Source organism: Lissotriton vulgaris, chromosome 3_2 (genome assembly GCF_964263255.1).
Source record: "Lissotriton vulgaris chromosome 3_2, aLisVul1.2, whole genome shotgun sequence".
Classification (NCBI taxonomy): Eukaryota; Metazoa; Chordata; class Amphibia; order Caudata; family Salamandridae; genus Lissotriton; species Lissotriton vulgaris.
Genome location: NC_141690.1, coordinates 226,462,916 through 226,484,479, shown reverse-complemented (window position 1 = coordinate 226,484,479; position 21,564 = coordinate 226,462,916). Strand labels below are relative to the sequence as shown.

The 21,564-nt window shown below is 45.8% G+C and overlaps 1 protein-coding gene across 2 annotated transcripts in view; it reads left to right on the top strand.

Annotated features, from left to right (window-relative positions):
* IMMT (inner membrane mitochondrial protein) overlaps positions 1-21,564 on the top strand; it is a 512,590-nt gene that overhangs the window by 27,556 nt on the left and 463,470 nt on the right. For both annotated transcript variants that reach the window (XM_086964254.1, XM_086964255.1), the window contains exon 2: positions 10,618-10,691. In XM_086964254.1, coding sequence (XP_086820380.1) covers positions 10,618-10,691 — 74 coding nt within the window. The remainder of the gene's footprint in view (positions 1-10,617; positions 10,692-21,564) is intronic.

Below are 21,564 nucleotides of genomic sequence, written 5' to 3'. Positions count from 1 at the left end.
TTCGGCCACTCTGGTAGTCGTTCTCCTGACTAACTGCTTCATTCGGAATGCTCTGATCTTATAGGTCAAAGCTCGCCAGCTGCTCCAACTGAAATAACTCCGATCTTTCTAAGAGAGTATCAGCTTCTTGATCTTTCTCGGACTTCAAAATGGCGACTGTCTGCCTGGAAATAATTAATGGCATTGATGCTAACGGCTAGCTGCCGCCTACAGACTGACTAACTCACTGCCTCATGCTTTCGCTAATATGGAAGCTTGTCCTTTCATGGAAAGTTACGGCCAGTAACCTGCCGCCCACCAAATTCTTGTACCTCCCCGTACCAAGGACACGTTCCCAGGTGGCCGGCCTGATGTTGTGTCTTCGGAGTGGAGAAAAATACAGTCTTTCGATAAGGGCCAGCCTGAGCCGGTTCTCTCCAAGCGAACAACATTTCGAAACTAAAATATTACACTTGACCTAGAAGCATCCCAAGCTGCCGGGGCAGAAAGCAAGATGGAGTCTCTCCCGTTTGAGGCCTACAAGGCCCGAAATAAGCATAACTCCATAGAAGGTATACTAACACTCTTGTAAAAGGACGGATTATCACTAATACTAATGAATCTATCCCCTAACATAAGTTTATAAGCCCTGATCTAAGGAAAAGGGTACGAAAGTGCATTACTGTGCCTTATGAAAAGGCCCTGTCTATAGTTCTAATCCTTGCACTAGAATGATAATAGACTAGAGTCACATCCAATCATCCTCCCTCAAAGGAGGGCCGAAAAAGTCGGTCAGAACACCAGGTCTAAACTGGGGTGGCATGGTGAGCAAAAGAATGATGGATTCAACCCAGATCTCTTGACTGGGTTGAATGTTTGTTTTATTTGTTCTGCATTCCGTCCATCAATTGTGTGTCTTTTGCTTACTTGCCCTAAGTGCGTCGGGTATGCCAGACGTGGGTCCCGGGCTCACTGTGCCACTGGATTCAAGCTATCCTGGCTGATGAGGGGTGAAAGCCCAAAACCGGTCCTAGGATGCTTGTTTCCGGTCCAGGGAGGATCTGGCTTGGCAGGTAGGGCAGGACTGTCCCATGAGGCACAGGGTCAAGACTGATTTGCATATGGCCAGGTCTAAACTGGGGTGGCAAAGTGAGCAAAAGAATGATGGATTTAACCCAGATCTCTTGACTGAGGGTGAATTTTTGATTTGTTCTGCATTCTGTTCATCCATTGTCTTTTGCTATACCACCTTTCAGCCTTCCTGTAACTAATCCCCTAACATTGTAACAATCAAATGTATAACCATAATCCATGCATAAATACATTTGTCCACAGGCTGCCTGACTTCAGCATATAGGGTTCATCTGCACTATGCGCCAAGACGCCTCGGCTTAAGAGCGCTTTAAAAATAATTCAGTCAGTCATGGTGTGCGTTTGTTGCTAACACAAGTGGAATAGTCTTTTGGGAAAGGTGCAGAATCAGTGCTTTTGTTAAATTCTTGTTGGACCCGGCCTCGTGGCGTGGTCCGACCCCTCCCGCATGGTGGGTCCCGGACTACTGCTACCCCTGTTCCCCGGACAAGAGCTGCACCTTCCGCCCCTCCGGGCCACCCCCAGCTCTTCCCCAACGGAACTCAGACTCATATCCGCAACCTTCTCGGCTGGCCCGGGCCCTTTCCCGAACCACTGTCTCCGGCCCAGCCGCCATCTTGGACCCTCCACGACCAGGCCTCCTGGCCTCGGGTCGACCTCAGCCTCAGACCCAGCCAAGCCCCGACATCGAGGCACCACCATCCACCCAGGGGATAAAGAGACCACTTGGCGAGTCAATGGGAGAAAGTTTCGATGGTCCCCCATCCTCCTGGTTTCGATCGCCCCCGGCCTCCCTGGGAGCTGGCTCCACCCCCTGCTGGGTGTCTGGACTCCCTCATCCCGGACCCCCCGACCTCCAAGTGCGAGGGTCCGGACATCAAAGGGCACCAGACTCTGGGGCAGCTCCAGAGCAGGAAGTCAGTTGTATCCTGGAGTCGAGAGACACCGAGACTAACTCATCCTTGGAGGCCTGCTGGCGCTGCCGCGGCTCCTCTTCGTGAACCATCTTTGAAGGTCTGCTGGCGCTGCCGCGGCTCATCTTCGTGAACCATCTTTGAAGGCCTGCTGGCGCTGCCGCAGCTCATCTTCGTGAACCATCTTTGAAGGCCTGCTGGCGCTGCCGCGGCTCATCTTCATGAACCATCCTTGAAGGCCTGCTGGCGCTGCCGCGGCCCCTACCAGAGAACCCTCCAGCTCGAGGATTGAGAGCTGTACGCCAGATATCCCCGTACCAGACCGGTACCGAGACTGTCCCGCTACCCCTTTCCCCCAGACACTAGAATTGAAGGGATCACAGTATCCTGTTCCTGCTGTATCGTTAAACGTAACCTGCCTAAGAATACCGATAAAAGTGTTAAGAATCTATCCTTGTGTGGTGTCCATCTGTGGGGGGGTAGTTGCTCGTCCGTACGATCTAAGGAGAGGGCCCTCGCCAGGAGGCCTCTCCCCCTTGCTCGGCCGACCCTCAGGTTCCCCGTCTAACAATTCTTGAGTGTGCAGCGTGCCCCATAGTAGAGGGATGCTGTGCTACCTGGCACCTCTGTTTTTTCTGCTTCAATGTTTAGCGTCTGGTGCAGGGCTGCTTTCGCATGAGCCCTGGTGACCTACTCCAGTGATCTGTCACCAGTGCACAAGACTGCAATCAAGTGGGTTCACAATACCATAGTGTAAGAAATTATGTTATTAGTTGAGAGGGTGAAGCCACACTGAAATAATAAACACCATCCTTGTCAGGGTGAATCATGAAAAGTCAGTAAATTAACCTGTGCTTAACCCTCAGATAGTTTGGCAGAAAAACAGTCATTCTTAACTTGGAGGCAATCTGTAAAGTATTTATGCAGCACTCAAACAGTAATAAAGTGAAAACACAGCACAAGAAAAATCTCTCACTAATTTAGATAAATAGAGTGATTGTTTAATAAATAAAATGACATCAAAACAAATTAAATCCAATCGGTGTAACTGGAGTTGTGAATTTGTTAAGATTTTATGAAATCTAGCACAGAAAATATCAAATCGCCAACCGCAGGTATGTGGTTGTGCAAGATCGGGCAAAGTTAAAAGGTAAGGCCGACCGCAATGGAGCCAAGGTCTTATACAACGGTTGGATTAGTCCCGGTCCTGACTTACCTTCGTACTTAGGAGAAATTTCAAGAAAAAGTTGTGGAGAAGGTAGAGCAGTGCTTAATTTGTGCCTCTGGTTTCCGGTGCTGAGAACCGCCACTTATTTCACAGGTCCAGGTGTATACGGTTTTTCTTCCCTCGCAGATGGCACCAGTAATTATAAAAAAAAAAAAAATCTGTTCCCCTTCTGTGGCCCTCCTGGTGTGTCCCCAGAGGAAGCCCCACCCTGGCCCAGGCATATTGAAACAGGTCATCACATTAGTGGTGTCAGCATATCATACCTGCCTTTCACAGGCAACATTGTTCCATTTCCATTGGAGAATAGCTGAGGGCGGGCTCTTGGCTGAGCTGGGGCAAGGCAGTCTCGGAATGTGCATGTCAAACGTTTTACAGCATCGTACAACAGATTAAAAAAAGTGTGTAGCATGGTTTTTTTATCAACTGTCACTGAACTGGAGTTGTCTGTAATTCTGCATTTGGTGTGCTCCTGACTCACTTCTACATATGGTGTGCATGTGCTCCTCTGAACTCATTTAAAACTGCCAACACTCTAATTGCGTGGCCCAGGCCGTGGCAGCATTACTAGGAGCAGCTGAACAGCAGGCATAGCATGGCATGCTGAACACAGTCAGCACAACTGTGACGTGCTGTAACTAGACATCACCCCTCAAGGATCGGATAAGTGGATCAAATCTTTTTCGGCGCTGGGAGGGCCCTTTCTGATTTTGTGGTGTGTGTGTGTGTGTTAGCCTTAAAAATGAGAACTGTGTGCATTTTGTAGTGTTTTCTTTTCTTTGCTACAAATAACTCACACTAGCTGTAGGATTGCAAGGGTAGAATAAGTTTCAATTTGTTAGAAGAAATAGCTGAAGAAAATAGCAGCTACCTGAGAAAAATGCTGTTTCTAACCTACACGTTGCTTTTGACTTTATCAAACTGAAAGGCTGTTTAATGAAAACCCTAAACAAAGAAAGCTTTTAAAAACGGTACCTATCATGCAGAATCAAATGTTTGCGCATCTTGATTTAAAATATCTTTGTTAGTAGGCTGAAGCAGGTTAGTTAATAGCAGGAACGAATTTGTGTGTTTGAATTGCACATACTCGCTGCTTTGTTTCTGCAAGTGTGTCTTTGCATTTCATTTCCACTAAATTAATTTACTCAGCATTTACCAGTGGCTGAATGGCAGGACGTAGACGAATGAACACATCAGCTGAAACTGGTTGATCCAAACATACATGCCGGTTGATTAAAGTTTCCAAAAGCAAAATGAGCAATAGCATGCTGTGGAAACCATTGGCCGGTTCTTTAATTAAATCTACTTTTGGTAAAAGGCAACTGTTGGAAAGTAGGATCTGCTTTCATGATCACCCCCACTTTTTGTGGTGTCACTCTGTTTTTCTGACTAGTTTGGGATCTTGCTAATCAGGACCCCAGTCAATGTGCGCTCTTCTTAAATTGGACCATGGTAAGTACTTTGGTACCTCCCTAATTGGTTACTGGTGTACCCTTCGAAGTCCCTAGTATATGTTACTACGGTACCCAGGGCATAGGTACACCAGGGGTCTCCCATGGGCTGCCGCATGTACTATGCCACCCATGAGAGACCACTCAAACTGTGATTACAGACCTGACATGGCAGCCTGTGTGAGCTTGTGTTAGCACCACTCACCACAAATATACATTTTCGTATATCTGAGGTCACTGCACTTAAAACCTATGTGACCCTTAAGGTAGGCCATTCAAAACTGAAGGCAGGGTGCTGGGATGTACAAACTTAAGAGTCAATTCTCCCGGCTTTGTAAGTGTACAGTGGACATCAAGTCAGTTACAAGATCTCTAAGTATATATAGGCTTCACTGAAATGATCATGTTTGATACCAAACATGTGGAATCGGTGTTGGGGTAGGATTCCAAATGTTTGATGTAGGATCCCATGTACTGGGGCCACCCTGTATTCCCGGTACCAGCCTTTCAGGGTCTAACAACAAGCTAGAGCTGCTGCTGACCAGACACGAGTCTGCCCTCCTGCTGCTGAGCATGGGAAAGGACGTAATGGGTTTCCTGTACCCACCTCCCGAGAGGCTTTAGTGTGTTGGGGCCACTTGCCAGTGCCACCATGCTGAGTTGAAGGGCACATTTGGTGGCCTTCTTGCATACTCCAGTTGGAACCAGTTCTGGGAGCCGTTGGCTCCCGTTCTGGCGCGAAACTGGACAAAGGACATGGGAGTATCTCACCTCTTTCCAGGCCCCCTGGGAGAGCTCCCCGAACCGCCCCAACCCTTTCCTTACGGTACTTAAGGGCTTACCCGTGGGTTGGTCTTCAGATTCGCTGTGGGACAAGATTCAGAACCAAACAACTTAATCTTCAACCGTGTGGGCACTTTGGACTTCGCTTTGGGAACCAAGACTGCATCTGGATAAATGCTGCTTCTGGTCTCGTCATCCTGCCAGTCTTTTGCGTCGTCTGTGCCTGTTATGTACAGGTTCTTCTCCAGGCCTGTGGACATCCAAGACACCTGAAGGAATCTCCCTTGGAATGAAAGAGTCACTCCACTGCATCTGCAGGCACTGCAACAAAGCTGACCAGTGTGCTGTCCCCAACGTCCCACAGACTTCAAATAGTTCAGCAACACAGGTGGTGGTTCTACAACTCCCTCAAGATCCTGCACTGTCTTCTCAGCAAGTTTGAAGTCCGTATACGTCATCGGAACTGCTGGAGCAGTACACCTGGGCACCGCGTTGACTTGCCATTGCTAAGGCTTGCTGACTCTCTTCCCCAGAGATCTTCGGGCTACAAAAAGCTCAAGCATACAGCATCTCCTGCTACCAAGATCTTCGTCCTCCCCACATCCTCTGCACCTTGGATCTGTCTTCTTGGTGAGCTGCTCGAGGACCTCTTGCGACTCCTGTGGCTTCGGCCTATGGGTCCTCTTGTGGGTCTTCTTTGGCTGTAGTTGGCTCCTCTGCTTGCGCAGGGCATGCTCTGACTCTCCTGCACTTGGTGAGTCACCACTTGGACCTTGCTGGTCCCGACACTGCACCTTCTTCGCTTTCTTTGGCTGTTGCTGCTGCCAAGGCTTGTTGGTGCTCCTGCTGGAGACCGTTCCCCGGGCTCTCGACTTCCGATGTGGGACAACTTGGGATTGGCTCCTGGTCTTCCACAGAATCACATGGTCGCGACAGCGAGAAGGTCACTGTCATCACTCTTGAATCGTCGTTCATCAGTGGACAATGGTCCTCCATGCCTCCTGGGCACTCCCGAGTGGCATCTACTCTGTCCCCTCTGCTTGCAGGTACTCCTCTTCAAAAATCCACCCTTGGATTCCACGGGACTCTTTAACCTTCTTCACCAGCGGTATCTTTACTGAAGTCCGCCATTGTTGTCTTCAGCGGTTTCCGTGGTCACTTGACGCCTATACACCCGGCTTCCCTGGTGTAGGTATCCTGGTTCCTGGGGTAACAACGGGTGAGATGACTCCCCAACCTTCCATCCTCCATGGGGTTTCTTCAAGGTCCTCTGGGAATGGTCCTTCTTGAAAACTGCGACTTCCCCATTGGCTTGTATTGAGCACACTGTTGTGTTCCCACTCTGGCCACGGCCTCCGTGGGGTTCCTGGATACTTACTTTGGGTGATTCTTTGGGTCCCCGGCTCTTCTCAGTATTCTGGGTCCAGACTCTACTTTGGTCATGTTTCACATTCCACTTTCTTAGTATATGGTTTGGTCTCCCCCTGGAGACCACTATATATTTGTGCTACTTACCTGTTCTATTGTATTTGTATTGTGATTATAGCTCTGGTTAGGAGATATACCGATGTGTTAGTGAGTGTTTATAATAAATACACATTTTATAACTACACTGTGTGGTTCATTTTCACTTGCCCTCCACTATAGGATGAGTACTGGTAAAACAAGCTGCTTTACACTCCTTCTGCACTAAGCCTAAAGGCTGCTGTCCACAGCTACCACTTAGAGAGCTTTATATGGTTGTATAAGACCACTAAAATCAACATAAGGGTTGTCCAGATTAGTTCAGGGTGCTTCAGTTAAATAGGTGTGCACCATATACTAAGTCAGCCTCCTACTGCCATCCACAACACTGTATGTAAGTGGCTTATTATGATATGCGAAGGGTTAACTGTTCTGAGAAGAAATTGACCATTCAGGAGCGAAATTAAGAGTCATATATGACTTTAGTTATTTCACCACTGTTGCCTCTAGAGGACTAAAGAGTCTTTCATGTTTTGCAAATGATTCCGTGCACACTTGTTAAAAATGTAGGGTGTTTAGGGGACACTACAGGCAGACCAGTGCAGACAAGCCTGAGGTGGACAAATTGTAAAAGGAAGCCGTAATTTAAAAATATGACATTGTTTATATCTTCGCTTGGAGTTAGTTAACTTGTGATGTATTTTTTAATACACAAGTTAATGTGAGTGGTTGAATTAAAAAGTGTCTTAGTAAGCATGTTGGCAGCCTCTGCTTTAGCGCTCCTGGCGCCCAATGCAACAATCTCTTTTGGTGGCTCGTGCACCAAGCTTGAGAAGGTAAGCGGGAGCACCATGTTCACATACACTCTGAAAGAACGAGTCCTTAGAACTAACAATGGCCTGTGCTTTCACAGTGCATGCTTAATTGGTGCACCCCAAGCTTGGGACTCAGTGAAATGGTGTCCTAAATTGCTATTGTGTGTCTTGGACAGCACAGCTATGCATTGATGAGATTGGCCAAAATGATATAGCCCCGTCACCCCTCAACTTTACATAATTAATCACTGTGTACTTAATAAAGAAGAGGTGGACTTTTTTTTCTTGCTCTTCCTCAGTATCTACAACAAGGGGTGGTGAGGGACAGAGTCTCTGAATTAAGCAGAAAGCTCTCACCCAGTCAAGAGATCAGGGCTAGATCCAACACCGTTTTTTAGCTCACTGCACCATCCCAGTTTCAGAACCTGGCTGTATGCAAATTAGTCTGTTCCTATCCCAGTGCATGATGGGAACAGGGCAAACCAAACTACAAAAGCCAATTCTTACACTGGGAAGGAAACAAGCTCCCGGGGACCGGTTTCTGGCATTACAGCCGTCTTCGGCCCGGTTTGCTTGAATCCTGTTCCCATGATGCACTGGGCCAGGGACAGACTGTTTTGCATATAGCCAGGTTCTGAGCTGGGATGGGGCAGTGAGATAAATAACGGTGATGGATCAAGCCCTGATCTTTGGACTGGGTAAGAGTGGTCTGTTTAACTCAGACACTCTGTTCATCACCACCTCCTTTTCTAAATCCTTCCTCAGTATCGGCTTTTCTTCCTCCCCTTCACACCTAGTCCGTCCTTTCTTTCCATTCTTCCTTCATTTTCTGCCCTATGTCCACGTTTCTTCTTAATCGTCGCCTCCCCTCATTAGCTGCTTTCATTCTTCAATTGTTCAGTTTTTAATGCTTTAGAGTTTTAGGTATTTAATATGTCCTGGTTTAACACGCCTCTGTTAGATCTCATTTCACTAAATCCTTTTTTTCATTATTGTGTATAAAGCCACTTCAGATATAGAAATTTACATGAGTTGTACACAAAAATAATTTAAATAAGTACTTCACAATGCAGTGCTATATTGTGCCTATTAGTGTTGAATCTTCTTTGTAAAAAAAATTATTCATTTTTGAATTTTTAAGAGACTTTATAATATTTTCATTAAAAAGCACAGAAGCCCTTACTTAGGTGTGTGTGACCGTCCACCAGTGACATGTAAAGTAACAGTAGATGTTGTAGCACCCAGGATAATGTGCTGCATGGCTAAAAAATGTTGTACGGTTCTCTGGTATGGTGATGAGGGCTGCTGTTCATTTTGTTTAATAAAGGCGAAGCAACGAGAGAATACACTGCCTCTCGTGAGTATTTGTTCTCAATTCTACTTAACCATATAGATAAGCACAGCATATGCAATATCTAATTTATACCAATACCAAGTTTAACTAACAGAAATAAATATATTTATATTTATTACCTACTGGCAGTCCGTTATAGTTGGTAGGTAGTTCTAGTTAGGATGAAGATCCCATAGAAAGAGCATTTGTTCATTTGCCAATAACTTTGGCGTTGTTTGATTAATCCTCACAAAATATTCTAAACTAGTTTGCTACTCACTGCAGCTGGTGTCTTAAAAGTTTCGGGGTGACCAGTCAAGCGGGGGCCGAGAAGAAGGGGCGGTCCCAAAATGCGTTTTCCCTCATGTAAATTTCCATTGGAAGGTTAGACACGGCTACAGCCTGAACTGCTAAACGGAATTGCACCAAATTTGACAGAAAGGTAGCTGTTGGTCCAGAAAGCAACCTTTTTGTGATTTAGTGTAAATCTGTTCAGTACTTGCGGAGTTATTTAAAGACATTTCCAGTTGTATATCTAGGGACGTGGAGGATCCGCGACCTCTCCCGATCTCATGCTGAGATCTGATTGGCTGCCAATTCTTCAAACCAGGTAGCGTTGGCAGCCATCTTCAGCCGAGTCACAGAAAAAAACAATTAAAGGGGGGGGCCAGAAACACCCTGTCCCCCTAGGTCTCTTGAGGGACAGGGTGCGGAAGTTGCACTGGATCCGCCAAAAAAAAGAAAGAGGCGCTGCCTCCCGCGCTTCTGTAATGTTGAGCCCCAGGGAGGGCCAGGTCCCGGGGGACATGTCCGATATATGTAGGAAGGGGACGCGTGGGGCTACTCTTGTAGGAGCCCTAAATTCCCAGGTACCGCCACCTTCCCAGGGCATTGTTAAAAATGTATGCAGGGGGTTGCCTGCTCTGAACCCCTGTGCCCTTCGGACCACCACCTCCACAAGGCAAATGTTGTATTAATGTGTGTGGGGGGGTCCTGTCCTTCCCCCCTCCCCCCCCACGCATTCTCAGGGACCACCACCTCCCTGGGTCTAAATACAATATAAGGGGAGGGGGGGGACAGCCTTGGGGACCACTACCTCCCCGGGGCTAAATGTGAAATTAATGCAGGGAGGCCACGCAACACCCTACCCCTACCTTCTCTTGCAGCCCCAGTTACTGCCACCTCTTCAAGAGAGTCACCTTCCCCTCCCAGAAATTCACGTTTGGATCCTCCTGTTAAACTCATTACAAGTGATGGATCTAAGAAGAGGTGGAGGAGGATCCGATTCATTTAGGGTTTGCGTGTGACTTCACCCTAACAAGGATTGTGGTTGCTACTTGTGAGAAGGGTTTTACCCCCCACCAACCCATGCCCCTCCAACCAGTACCCCAATTTCTTACAGTAATCTGGAAATCAAATAATATGTGAAAATAAAATGTGTTTTTTGAAAGACATTTATACTCTGCACAAAAGAGCTGCATTAATGTCAATTGTGGCTCTAAATCCTAAAAAATGGTAGTGGTGTTTATGCTTTTTCATTCTCTCTCATTTCATTTTATAGAACTGCTTGTGTGGTAAATCGTCCCTCCGTCCACTACGACCATGCCGTAGATATGCTTCATCTGGAGGTTCTGGGTATGTAATGCACTAAATATATCAGTATTGTATTATATTTCTCAGTTTAAAGATTGTTTATTGCATGCAATGTTTGCCTGTAGAGTTTTACAACTTTAGGGCACTGGTTGTATGTCTTCTGTTAAGCCTACCCTTGCCATTAGAAGACCACCATCACAGCTTGAGACTAGTTAAGATTCTTATAAAAGATGCTTTTGACTTGGGGGTTGGGGGGGGCGAAATGGCGAATGTGAGGAGCATTGGGTGTCTGTGAAATATGATGAGATTTCAGGCAATACTGTGTCTTAATTTTGTTTTGGGCAAAAGGTAAGGGCCAGACTAAATCCTGATTTTAAGAATGAGAATGTAAATTCAAACTGGCCACATCAGTTGTTTGCTTGTTACTACCTAAAACCAGAGCTATCAGTGTGCGCTTCATCAGAGTTCTTCCTGCACAACCTCAAAGTGTTTGTATTATTTTGCTTTTACCTGAACAGACAACACACATGAATCCCATAATTATATTATTTATGTGTTGGATTTTAGGCCAGAAAAGTAAATGTGCCAACTTCCCAAAGAAACAAATTGGGCAAAAACAAGCGCTTCAGAGTAAAGGAGAAAAATACATTGAAAATGTTTAACTTGGCATATTAAAACTTGGGAGATGCATGTGTATTATTATCTGCTATGAAGGACAGAGGAGCGGTACATAATCCCATTTGGTGCAGAGAACATGGGGAGAAGTAATAGAATAGAAGACAAGGAGGCTAGGAAGGAGAGCAAGTACCAATTTAGACTGGAGAGTGTACCAGAAGAAAGCAGATTGTAGTAAATGTCCTCTCCACTGTTCTTCTCTGGCTAGACTGTACTATGTTATCTGTGACATCATAGAATGACAGGGTGTCCCTCTAGCTCACTGTGCCTTTCTATTGCTTACTGTGGCAGTTGGTCATCTCAGGCTGAGCTGCTAACAGCTGGCTCCTGGTGGGGTTTACCTTACATCTTAACCTGTCTATCTAACCTGGAAGGAACCTGCAATAAAGGATCTTAACTTACTAAGTGGACTCTGCATCTTCATTTACCACAACTTGGCGATGTTTTGAAGAGGATGAACTTACCTGTGCACTAAGGAAGCCTCTTCAAGAAAAGGAACTAAAGAAAGGAACTTAACACATTGTGGAAATTATTCATAAGACAGAAGGTAACACCCAGCTGACCCCACCAGTGTCCTATCACACCTGGACAGCCTGCAACCTGGGCGTGTGTTTTATTTGGTATCTGCTCGTGTATGGTCAACCTACAACCTGTGGGACATTGTCATCAAGTGACTCTCCCAGTCTACACTCATGTTTGTTTCTAGGGTGTTTACCCTGTGGTGTACCATGTGTGGGGAGGTTATGAGTGTCAGCAGCTAACTTAGCTGTTGGTCTTGTTTTTTTTTTCCGAAACCTTGCTGTTTCGTCAAGGGAGAAGGATGTGGCATATTATGTCATAATGTTGTTTTCTTTGTTCTTTTCTCTGCTAATGATACCTCATGCTAACGTCATCTCATGTTGTACACTATTACTCTTGGTTCTTCTTATTTGTGTACTTTCCTGCTGATTGTTGCATTTTAAGGTATTGTTGCCGAGTATTCCTTTATTCTGCTCTTACTCCATAAGGGAAGAGGATGTGTAGTAAATGTCCTCTCCACTGTTCTTCTCTGGCTAGACTGTACTATGTTATCTGTGACATCATAGAATGCCAGGGTGTCCCTCTAGCTCACTGTTTCTTTCTATTACTTACTGTGGCAGTTGGTCATCTCAGCTGAGCTGCTAACAGCTGGCTCCTGGTGGGGGTTTCCTTTCAATCTTAACCTGTCTACCTAACCTGGAAGGAACCTGCAATAAAGGATCTTAACTTACTAAGTGGACTCTGCATCTTCCTTTACCACACAGATGGCACAGACAGATCAGTTGGTTGACAAAGTATGCTTCTGTTAAAGCAGATGTTTTTATTCATATTAATAGTAATAGTATTATAACAATATGTCTGTTTTGTAAAATAACAAGTATTCAAATGGATTTATGTAAACTTACAAAGTTAGGTTGATCTTGTCGGTGCAGTAACTTCCTGAAGTCAGTTAACCTATGGATATTCTTGTGGTGCCAGTTATCTGATTGTTCAAGGCCTGCCCACAATTATTTTTCAGCATATTTGTTTCTTTGAGTAAGAAATGCAACAAAAGAATGTTGACTTTTGAAAATATGCTAGTTATTCCAATTTTATTTTAAATGTTGATCGATTGTGGGGGAAGGTTCTGCCAAAGTATATGCATGAAAATATATCATAGTTTGTGTGGTTAATCAGTGCCATAGAGGTAAACTGCTTTAAACTACTCCATGAGGAGAATAAAAGCGTCTGGATCTGTGCTTCACGTATTCCTGTGCTCATCCGATATGTTGATTCTATTTGCGCTCGGTGTGTGTTACTAAATGAATAGTTGATAAATTGTTTATTTTTTAGTCTACACATGTGTGAGCCCCTCTCCCTCTTAAACCCACCCCACCCCTTCAGACAAGCTTCATATGGTTCTCCTAGATGCTGGTTACTTAGTTTCTTCCTTGGAACAATCTTGCTTTCTAAGTTGTTCCACAAGACCCCATAGAAGCCCCCAAGATCGAATGTTTGTATGCAACCATATCTGACTGGAGTCTCCAGTTAGGTACAGACTTCTCAGCCAGTACTCTAGCATTGGTGTCTTTCATATATTCACAAGTGACTCTCTATTCTCCTTAGTCAGAGGCTTATTATTATATTCTCTTCTCTAACTTGTGCTGTGAAACTGAAGATTTTCTTGCATTCGTGACGGAAAGTTTCAGTTCTTTTAAAAACAAAGAGACGAGGATTATGCTATTCTTTCCTTGCTTTATTAAGCAGCAGCCATATTCAAGATACACAACAAAAAACGTTATTTGCCATAACACCTAGGGAAAAGAAGAAAGTCCATAATTCAACCAGGAAGCGGGCTATCCTTCATATGCTCCTGTCCTCTCTCACTCCTCCTCTCTGTTCTTGCGACCAAAGCCTGCAATGGGAAACTTCACTCCTGTTTGGACAACTCCAATACTGCAAGAACCCATCGGATTTAGTTTAGGTGACCAGATATCTTATAGGTGAACCACAAAGCGATACAACCAGTAATAATGCAAGGCATTGGATAAGACAGACTCTCGCCTCAATTAGGGCTTATTCTCTTGACAAGTATTTAACATTATATAAATTATATGAAGCATAGTACTTACACCAAATTAATCATATCCTGTATCTCTAGGTGGGCAAAGATCACAGAGCATTGGGTGGGCTAATCCTCACAACCATGTCCTTAATAGAATTGTAACTTTCCGTTACAAATGCTAGGAAATGTTTCATTCTATGTCAGGACCCGGAGGCGAGGATTATGAAATGTAAAGCTTTTCTGCTACTAGAGCTACAGTAAAGGGAACTGGCTTTAAGTAGAACCTTTTTGAAGAAAGAGGTGTGGCGCAGCAGCCAGGGCGACTGACTCCGGAACCTGGGGCTCACGGTTCGATCCCCGGGGCCGGCGGCAGATCAGCCCAGCACCATGTGACTCTGGGCAATAGCTCGCTTAATCTTCCCGAGGGCCCCCAGCGCCTTGACACCTTCGGGTAATTGTTCGCGCTTTACTAATACTGGACATTTCCTTTTACAAGGTCGAATCTGAGGACCAGTCTGCTGCATACAGAATGTCCTCCAAATGAGCTCCAAGCACAAAGACCTGTGATGCCATAGCCCCTCTAGTAGACTGCGCTCTGAACTTTTTGGTGTACATGCCAGCCTCTAGCATGGCCCTTCAAACCCACTGTGTAGTGGTCGAGTAAGAGACTGCCGTATACGGTTTACGAAGGGCAATGAACAACTGGTGCTTCCCTTGAGTGCGAAATGCTTTAGTTAGGGTCTCGTAGGCCTCGATACACCGAACCGCACGTAGCTTTGAGAACCTGCAAAGGCTGGGTATGAAATCAGCCTGGAGCTACACTTCGTACGTCTAGACATGTGGAAGGTGTCCCCATCTGGGGTAAATGTCCTTTCCGTAATGCTAGGGCTCGGAGATCCCTGATCCGTCTGCATGACACTAGACACAGCAGAGTGGCCAGTTTTGCCCATAACTGCAAATACAAAGACAAAGGTATTTGTTGCTAGGCCAGGGAAGGAACAGGTTCAGTACCTTGTTTTTTTTTAAAAACACAATTTTTATTGTTTTATACATTGAGAAGTCGACCATGTGACAAAAGAACATCATTAACACCATCCCCCAGAACTACCATCTCACATCAAATACAGGAATAGTGGAGTTTACAGTGGTCTAAAGTGGTACATCGATCGACCGCAAATGTCCAGATGACTGATCCTTAAGTCCTGAGAGGTACCAACCCACGACTCCCCCAGCCCCCTCCCGATTCAAACCTATGTCCCATACCCACCCTCCCACTGCCCCGCCAAACCTCCCCCACCCTTGCAAACAAGAAAACCAACCCCCCGAAACCCATACCCCCCATGCCCCCCCACCCCACCCCCCCTCCCCAGGCGTGTCGGAGTACTACTAGTGTGAGCCGGGACCCATCATCAGCAGCTCTAGCGAGAAACAGACCCTTAAATGTAAGTGGAAAGTTTCAGCAGTCATCACGTGAGAGGGGTAGCAATCTAAGGTGTAGACTCTCAACAAGTGGCAGGCCATGCTATGCTACCCGAGGGGCAGGGCTATGTGCGGGGGAGTCTTCGTTGTCAGCCTCTGAGTGTGGATTCCAGGACCAATCTTTCCCAGGCCCGTGCCCTCTCCAAAGCCGGCTCATTGCCTGATCTAAGTGTTGCAAACCGAACTCTCCTTCACAGCGGGCCCATTTACTGAGTTCCGCCTTCCACCGCTCTACAGCGGGACCCCTAGGCGCCTTCCACTGGGAAGTTATGGTAAGTTTCGCCGGGAGCAGCCCCAGGTCCAGAAATTTGCTTGTAATTTTATTCTTTGAGGTATGCGGAAACCAATGCAGGACGCAGTGCGCCGTTGAGGGCTGCAAATCTCGTTCCGTAATCTCTCGTAAGAGTACCACCACCCCCTGCCAAAAGGAGCCCAATGCCGGGCAGGACCAGAGCATGTGTTGGAAATCAGCCAACTCTGCCGGACATCGCGGACAGGCCTCTGAGTGGGTCGGGAAATATCTAAGTAATTTATCAGGGGTCAGGTACGCCCTGTGAAGGATATGAACATGCACCAGCTGAAACCTCTCATTGCACGTCCCTTTCCAAGCCCTTCCCATAATACCAGCCCACGCTGCATCAGAGATCTCTTTCGCCAAGTCCGCCTCCCACTTCGCCTTCAGAGCTAGGAGGGGGGTCAAAGCCTCCTCAGTCATACGCCTATAAAGGCACGTGATAGCCTTGACGGTCCCCGCAGCTACTACCACCAGGTTCAGTACCTTGTTGACGTCCCAAAGAACAGACTGCCTCTGCTCTGAAGGAAGAGATAATCTGATGCATCTGAGAAGCTTCCTGACCAGAGTATGTTCTCCCACGGTATGCCCAGAGGAAATCACTGACTCAAAAGTGTTGACCAATCTGTAGGCCATACCGTCTGTCGCCAGTGAGGCTAAGAAATTCAAGATATGAACAAGTTCTGTTCCCATGGGATCCGAGTCGCAGTGCTAAAACCAACCCAACCATTGAGACCAAGCCGATTGGTAGTGTTTGATCATACCGTCCGCCTAGGCTTGGGAGAGTAGGTCCGCAGCGTTTTTTGAAAGTCCCAGGACTTGCCATTGAGACCTATTATCCTCCACACCATTAGTTGGAGGGTTCTGTTCATCGTCAGGTGGTGAAGATTCTCTGAGTGATCTCTAGCGAGGTCCTGGCCTAGGTGTAGACTGGTTGGAAAATCCCATGAAAGTTCCATCAGAACCGGAAAACAAACTGGCGACTTACAGATCAGGGTCACTACCACCAGAACCGCCAACTGCCTACAATCTGCCAACTACCTATGAGTCTGCGCAGCAATTCTCATTTTCGTGGCAAAAGGAGGTAGGGCATAATCCTTCTCTATACCGACCTAGCGTCGTGAAAGGCACTCTGTGATCCGGTCTCGAACTGAAGTACTGGGGAAGCTGATGATCCAGGCAGGAGCAAAGAGGTCTATTGTGACAGGACCCCATTGGTCTTAAAGGGCTTGAAACTGGGCCGGGGGCAGTTGCCACAGACTCTTATCCCTGAAGTGCCATGATTGCCAATCCACGATCTGTCTGGTCATGCCCGGGGGGTGCTCTGCTACCACTAAGAGATGGTGGTCTGGACAGTATTCCCAGAAACTCTTGGCCAGATCCGAGGGGGGGATCTGGACCTCGTGCCCCCAGACGATTGATGTAGCGGACTGCCACTACATTGTCCATTTTTAAGGCCACAAAACACTGAGCACGTTCCTTGGTTCAGTATTTTACAGCGAAGGAGCCTGCCATCAGTTCGAGGCAATTGATGTGCAGGGATTGTTCTGCGGCGGAACATCCGCCTCCAGTGTTGAACTCCCCATCACGCGTGCCCCAACCAGTGGTTCTGGCATCAGACTCTATCTCTAGCTCCGGTTGAGAACCGAAGATCGCACACTTTTTCCAGGCTACCATGTGTGTGAACCACCGTTGTAGTTCGTCCTTTGCTATTTCCAGGCAACATGTTGGGGGTACGTGAGGCCGCGACACAGGTGAGATGCCTTCAAACATTGTAAGGCCCGAAAGTGAAGGCGCCCGGGGAAAATGGCCTGCATGAAGGACGACAGGAGGCCAACTACTTTGGCTATCTGCTGGAGGGAGGTGGATGGTCTAGACAGGACCTTGCATACCTTATGTTGTATTTTGGACATCTTCCTGGATGGAAGACTCCGGGTCCTATCCACCGAGTTGATCACAAAGAAACTGGGAAGGGGAAAGGGACGACTTGTTGCAATTTATGATGAACCCCAAGGAGTGGAGAAGGTCTACAGTTTTTCCCAGGTGGGCTGATAACGTGTGTGGGCACTGATCCATGAAGAGCATGTCGTCCAGGCACAGCATCATGCGTATCACAGAGACCCATAGATGTTTGACCACAGGCTTGAGGATCTTGGTAAAACACCAGGGAGTGCAAAATAGGCCAAAGGGGAGGGAGTTAAATTCGAAGGTCTGAAGATATCAACAATATGGCTAGAATATTGGCATTGTCAGATAAGCTTCCTTTAGATCTAAATGCACCAGCCAATCGCTGGGCCTAATTAGATTCCGGAGAAGATGAATACCCTCTATCTTGAAATGGCGAAAAGCCAGCTATTCTTTGAATTCTTAGAAGTTGATCACCGGGTGCTTGCCCAGTCTCACTTTTCCTCTAGGAATACGTTGGTGAGGAAGACCAAGGGATGGGGCGTGGATGGGGAGATGGCTCCCTTGGAAAGGAGTTCCTGGACCTCTACCTAAATAAGGCGGCTTCCGTCTCTGAGAAATGGATAGATTGAGGTGGTAAAGGTTGGAAAGAGAACTCATAGAATTCTATATAGAAACCCTGACTAGTCTGCAGAACCCAGGCGTCTGATGTCAGTGTTCCAACTGTGCGTGTTGACGGAAGGTCCTCGACTGCGGGAACCACCTCACAATCCTCTGATGTGAGTACCCGCTGGTGGGGTAGAAACCCCCGAAGCCGGAGGCATTCTGCCATTGACCCCGCCAGGAGGTCTGACCTCTACTGGGGATTTGGGACTGGGTATTAGCCAGCCGAGCGCCCCCCTGCCACAACCAGTCCCCGAGAAAACCTGAGTGGTGAATATTTGTTTTATAGATGACTCTGCTTGTTCAAGGAATTAAAGGTTGAGACATATTTCTGATCTCCTCGATCAAAGATTCACCAAAAGGCCCGCCCTTAACCACTTGCCCTGCTTCTGATGTCGCCAGATCTCTCAACATTGGGTATATTTTAATTAACGGTGATCTGCGCCTCTCAGTAGAGGTGGCACAGTTGGCATTGCCCAGGAAAATAAATACATGCTGGGCTCACCCAGAAAATACCTCTGGGGAGATGAGTGCCCGGAAGCTTTGGCATCCTCCTCCATGTTCAGGATTTTTGTCAATGGCCCTTTAATGTCCATGAGATTATCCTGGCATGACCACAAGGAGCGGTCCATGCCCTTCTTCGAGTACCAAATGTACTTGGTCAGAAAGGTGGCCGTTCTGAGGTGAATTTCTGGTGTTACGGCTGCTTTGCCTTCCAGGGAGGGGAAACAGCCATTACAACGCAACTTTTACAACGCATTTCTTTTACAACGCAACTATTACAACGTAAGTACCTTTACAACTCATGTTCTTACAACGCATGTTCTTACAATGCATGTTCTTACAACGCATGTTCTTACAACGCATGTGCTGTTACAACGCATGTTTTTACAACGTATAATTATTAAAAATTTATTATAAATTGTTTATTTTATTAAGTGTTTAATTTAAAAAATATCATTTTGATAGATTAAATTTAGATGGAGTATTTTACAAGTATTTATGATGATTTTGTTTTATTATTTTATTGTATTTTTAAATGTATTTATTAATTTAATAAATGTTTATTTAAAAAAGTGATTGTAAATTATTAGTTTGATAGATAAGTATTTTAGTAATATTTATTTGAAAAATAATATTTAAAAATTTTTTTTTACTTCATTTAATTATGCACAAATATTTTGATGTTGTATAAGCACTCTTTAAATTTTTTTAATATAATTTATAAGTATTATTTTGGTTGTCATTTTTTATTATACATTTAAAAATAATTTGTTTATATTTTTAAAAAATTTGCTTTTTAAAAATTATAATTTATTAAATATTTAAATTAATTTTATTTATAATTTATAGTAATATTTGTGATGTATGTATCATTAAAAATTGATATTAGAAGAGAGAATGTTAATTTAAAAAAATATATATATTTTAATAATACACATAAAAAAATGTTTTAAAGTATTCTAATGTATTATTTACTATTTTAGAAAATTATTTGACATTTTACTATAAAAAGGAATTAATTTTAAAAGGTGACTTTATTTTTTACCACGTTTTAACATTGATTTCTATGGAGATATTTTTCCTTCTTTTATTTCCATACCTTCTTCATAGCATCCCGGGTTATAATATTGAAGGTCGTTGTTCAGCTGGAAATATGCAGAATTTCAAGGAAATACAATTAGTAGTAAGGTAAGTGAAAGAAAATATAATTTTATAAAGTACAATTAAGAAGAGAAAGGTAAAATATAGATTGGTAAAAAAAACACAAATTGTATTTATTGTTTCAAATGATATTTTTATTTAAAAAAAAATCAATAAAAATATACGTATTTTATTTGAATTCATACATATTTTTTATATTTATTTACAAAACAAATATATTTTAAACAATTAATATACATTTTAATAAAATATACTTTGAAAAATAGTCCTTTTTTTGTCTTGGTTGGTTTTGATCACGTCTTCACGTAAACGTCGACGCAAGCGGCCATTTTTAACAGCATCGATTTGGAGGAAGCAGCTGGAAGCTGATCTGCGCTCAGGTAGGAAACTTAAATAACTTTTAATATAGTTAATATGAACATTGTGGATATATGGAAAGGGGCGACCACTCGGTCCCCCCGAACGTATGGTGGAGTACCCCGATTCCCCCGGGAAGCCATTTTGGGGCGGGAGGCGCGTCTCGGCTGGTATGCCCGAAGCGGCGTAGCCGGGGCGCGCTTTTTCCCGCCCAAGAGTGGGTTGTCCTAGACACTGAAGCCGTCAGCCACGCCCCTGGAGGCGGGAAGAGGCGGGTTTACGCCCGCCCAGAGAAGAATAAAAGGAGCAACAATCCAAGGAAGCATCCTCTTGTTCCTGTGCTCTGAAGCTGCACCTCCTCGCTGCACGTGAGCTCGAGACGGAACGAAGAGCCAATTTTGAAATTTGTAATTTCTCTCTTTTCTCTTCTAGCACTGCAGATCGCGTCCAGGATCTTTCACCTACGTGGGGAAAATGCCGGGCAAGAGAGTCGCAAAGAAGGTCAGCACCGACCAAATGCTCCGGATGTTGGTGAAGGACATGGCAGAGTTGAAGAGAAAAATGGCGGCCAGGGACGGTGCAGGAAGGCCGAAAAGATCCAACCCGGCGGAGGTCCCGGCCGGAAGAAGGAAGAGGGCCAGGAATGGGGCAAATGGGGACGAGGTCCCAGTTCGGGAGGCTCCCCCGGCGAGCCCTCCTAGACCAGCGGAGATTCCCGCGCCGGCTCCCGCCGAGGGCCAGCGGATCCCCGTGGTGGTTACCCCAGTGAACGATGGGGACATGCCCCCGGAGTTGGCCGCCCAGCTGGCGGCATGGTTGGGTAATAGCAGCGGGGGTTCCGTGGCTCCGGGGGACACGGCCGAGGAGGCCAAGCAATTAATGAGGCAGTTGCGGCAGTCACGGGAGGCCGCGAAACCACCTTGTCCGTTTATTTCCCCGCAGGCTCCAGTAGATCAACCCGCAGCTGGCACGAGTTCGGCAGCAACGGCGGTTACAGCTTCTAGCTCAGGTAAGCAGCTACTGCCGATTGCGGGGAAGGGGTCTGTACCCTCGAAGGGAGAAATTGGCTCAGCATATCCCGATGGAAATCAAAGAACGGATATGGGCTGAGAAATATGTAAACATGTTTTCCTTGCTAACTGATCATTACGAGATTGAGCATGTGAAAGTCCAGAAAGAGCTTATGCATCCGAGTGTTTGGCGCGCAAAAATGGCCGCTTTTAGAGTCGATGAGACGATAGGTAATTGGGGCAGAGCATTTGGCATATTCACTTCAATTATGGGGGAACGGAGACCTGAACTGTTGGCCGAGTTAC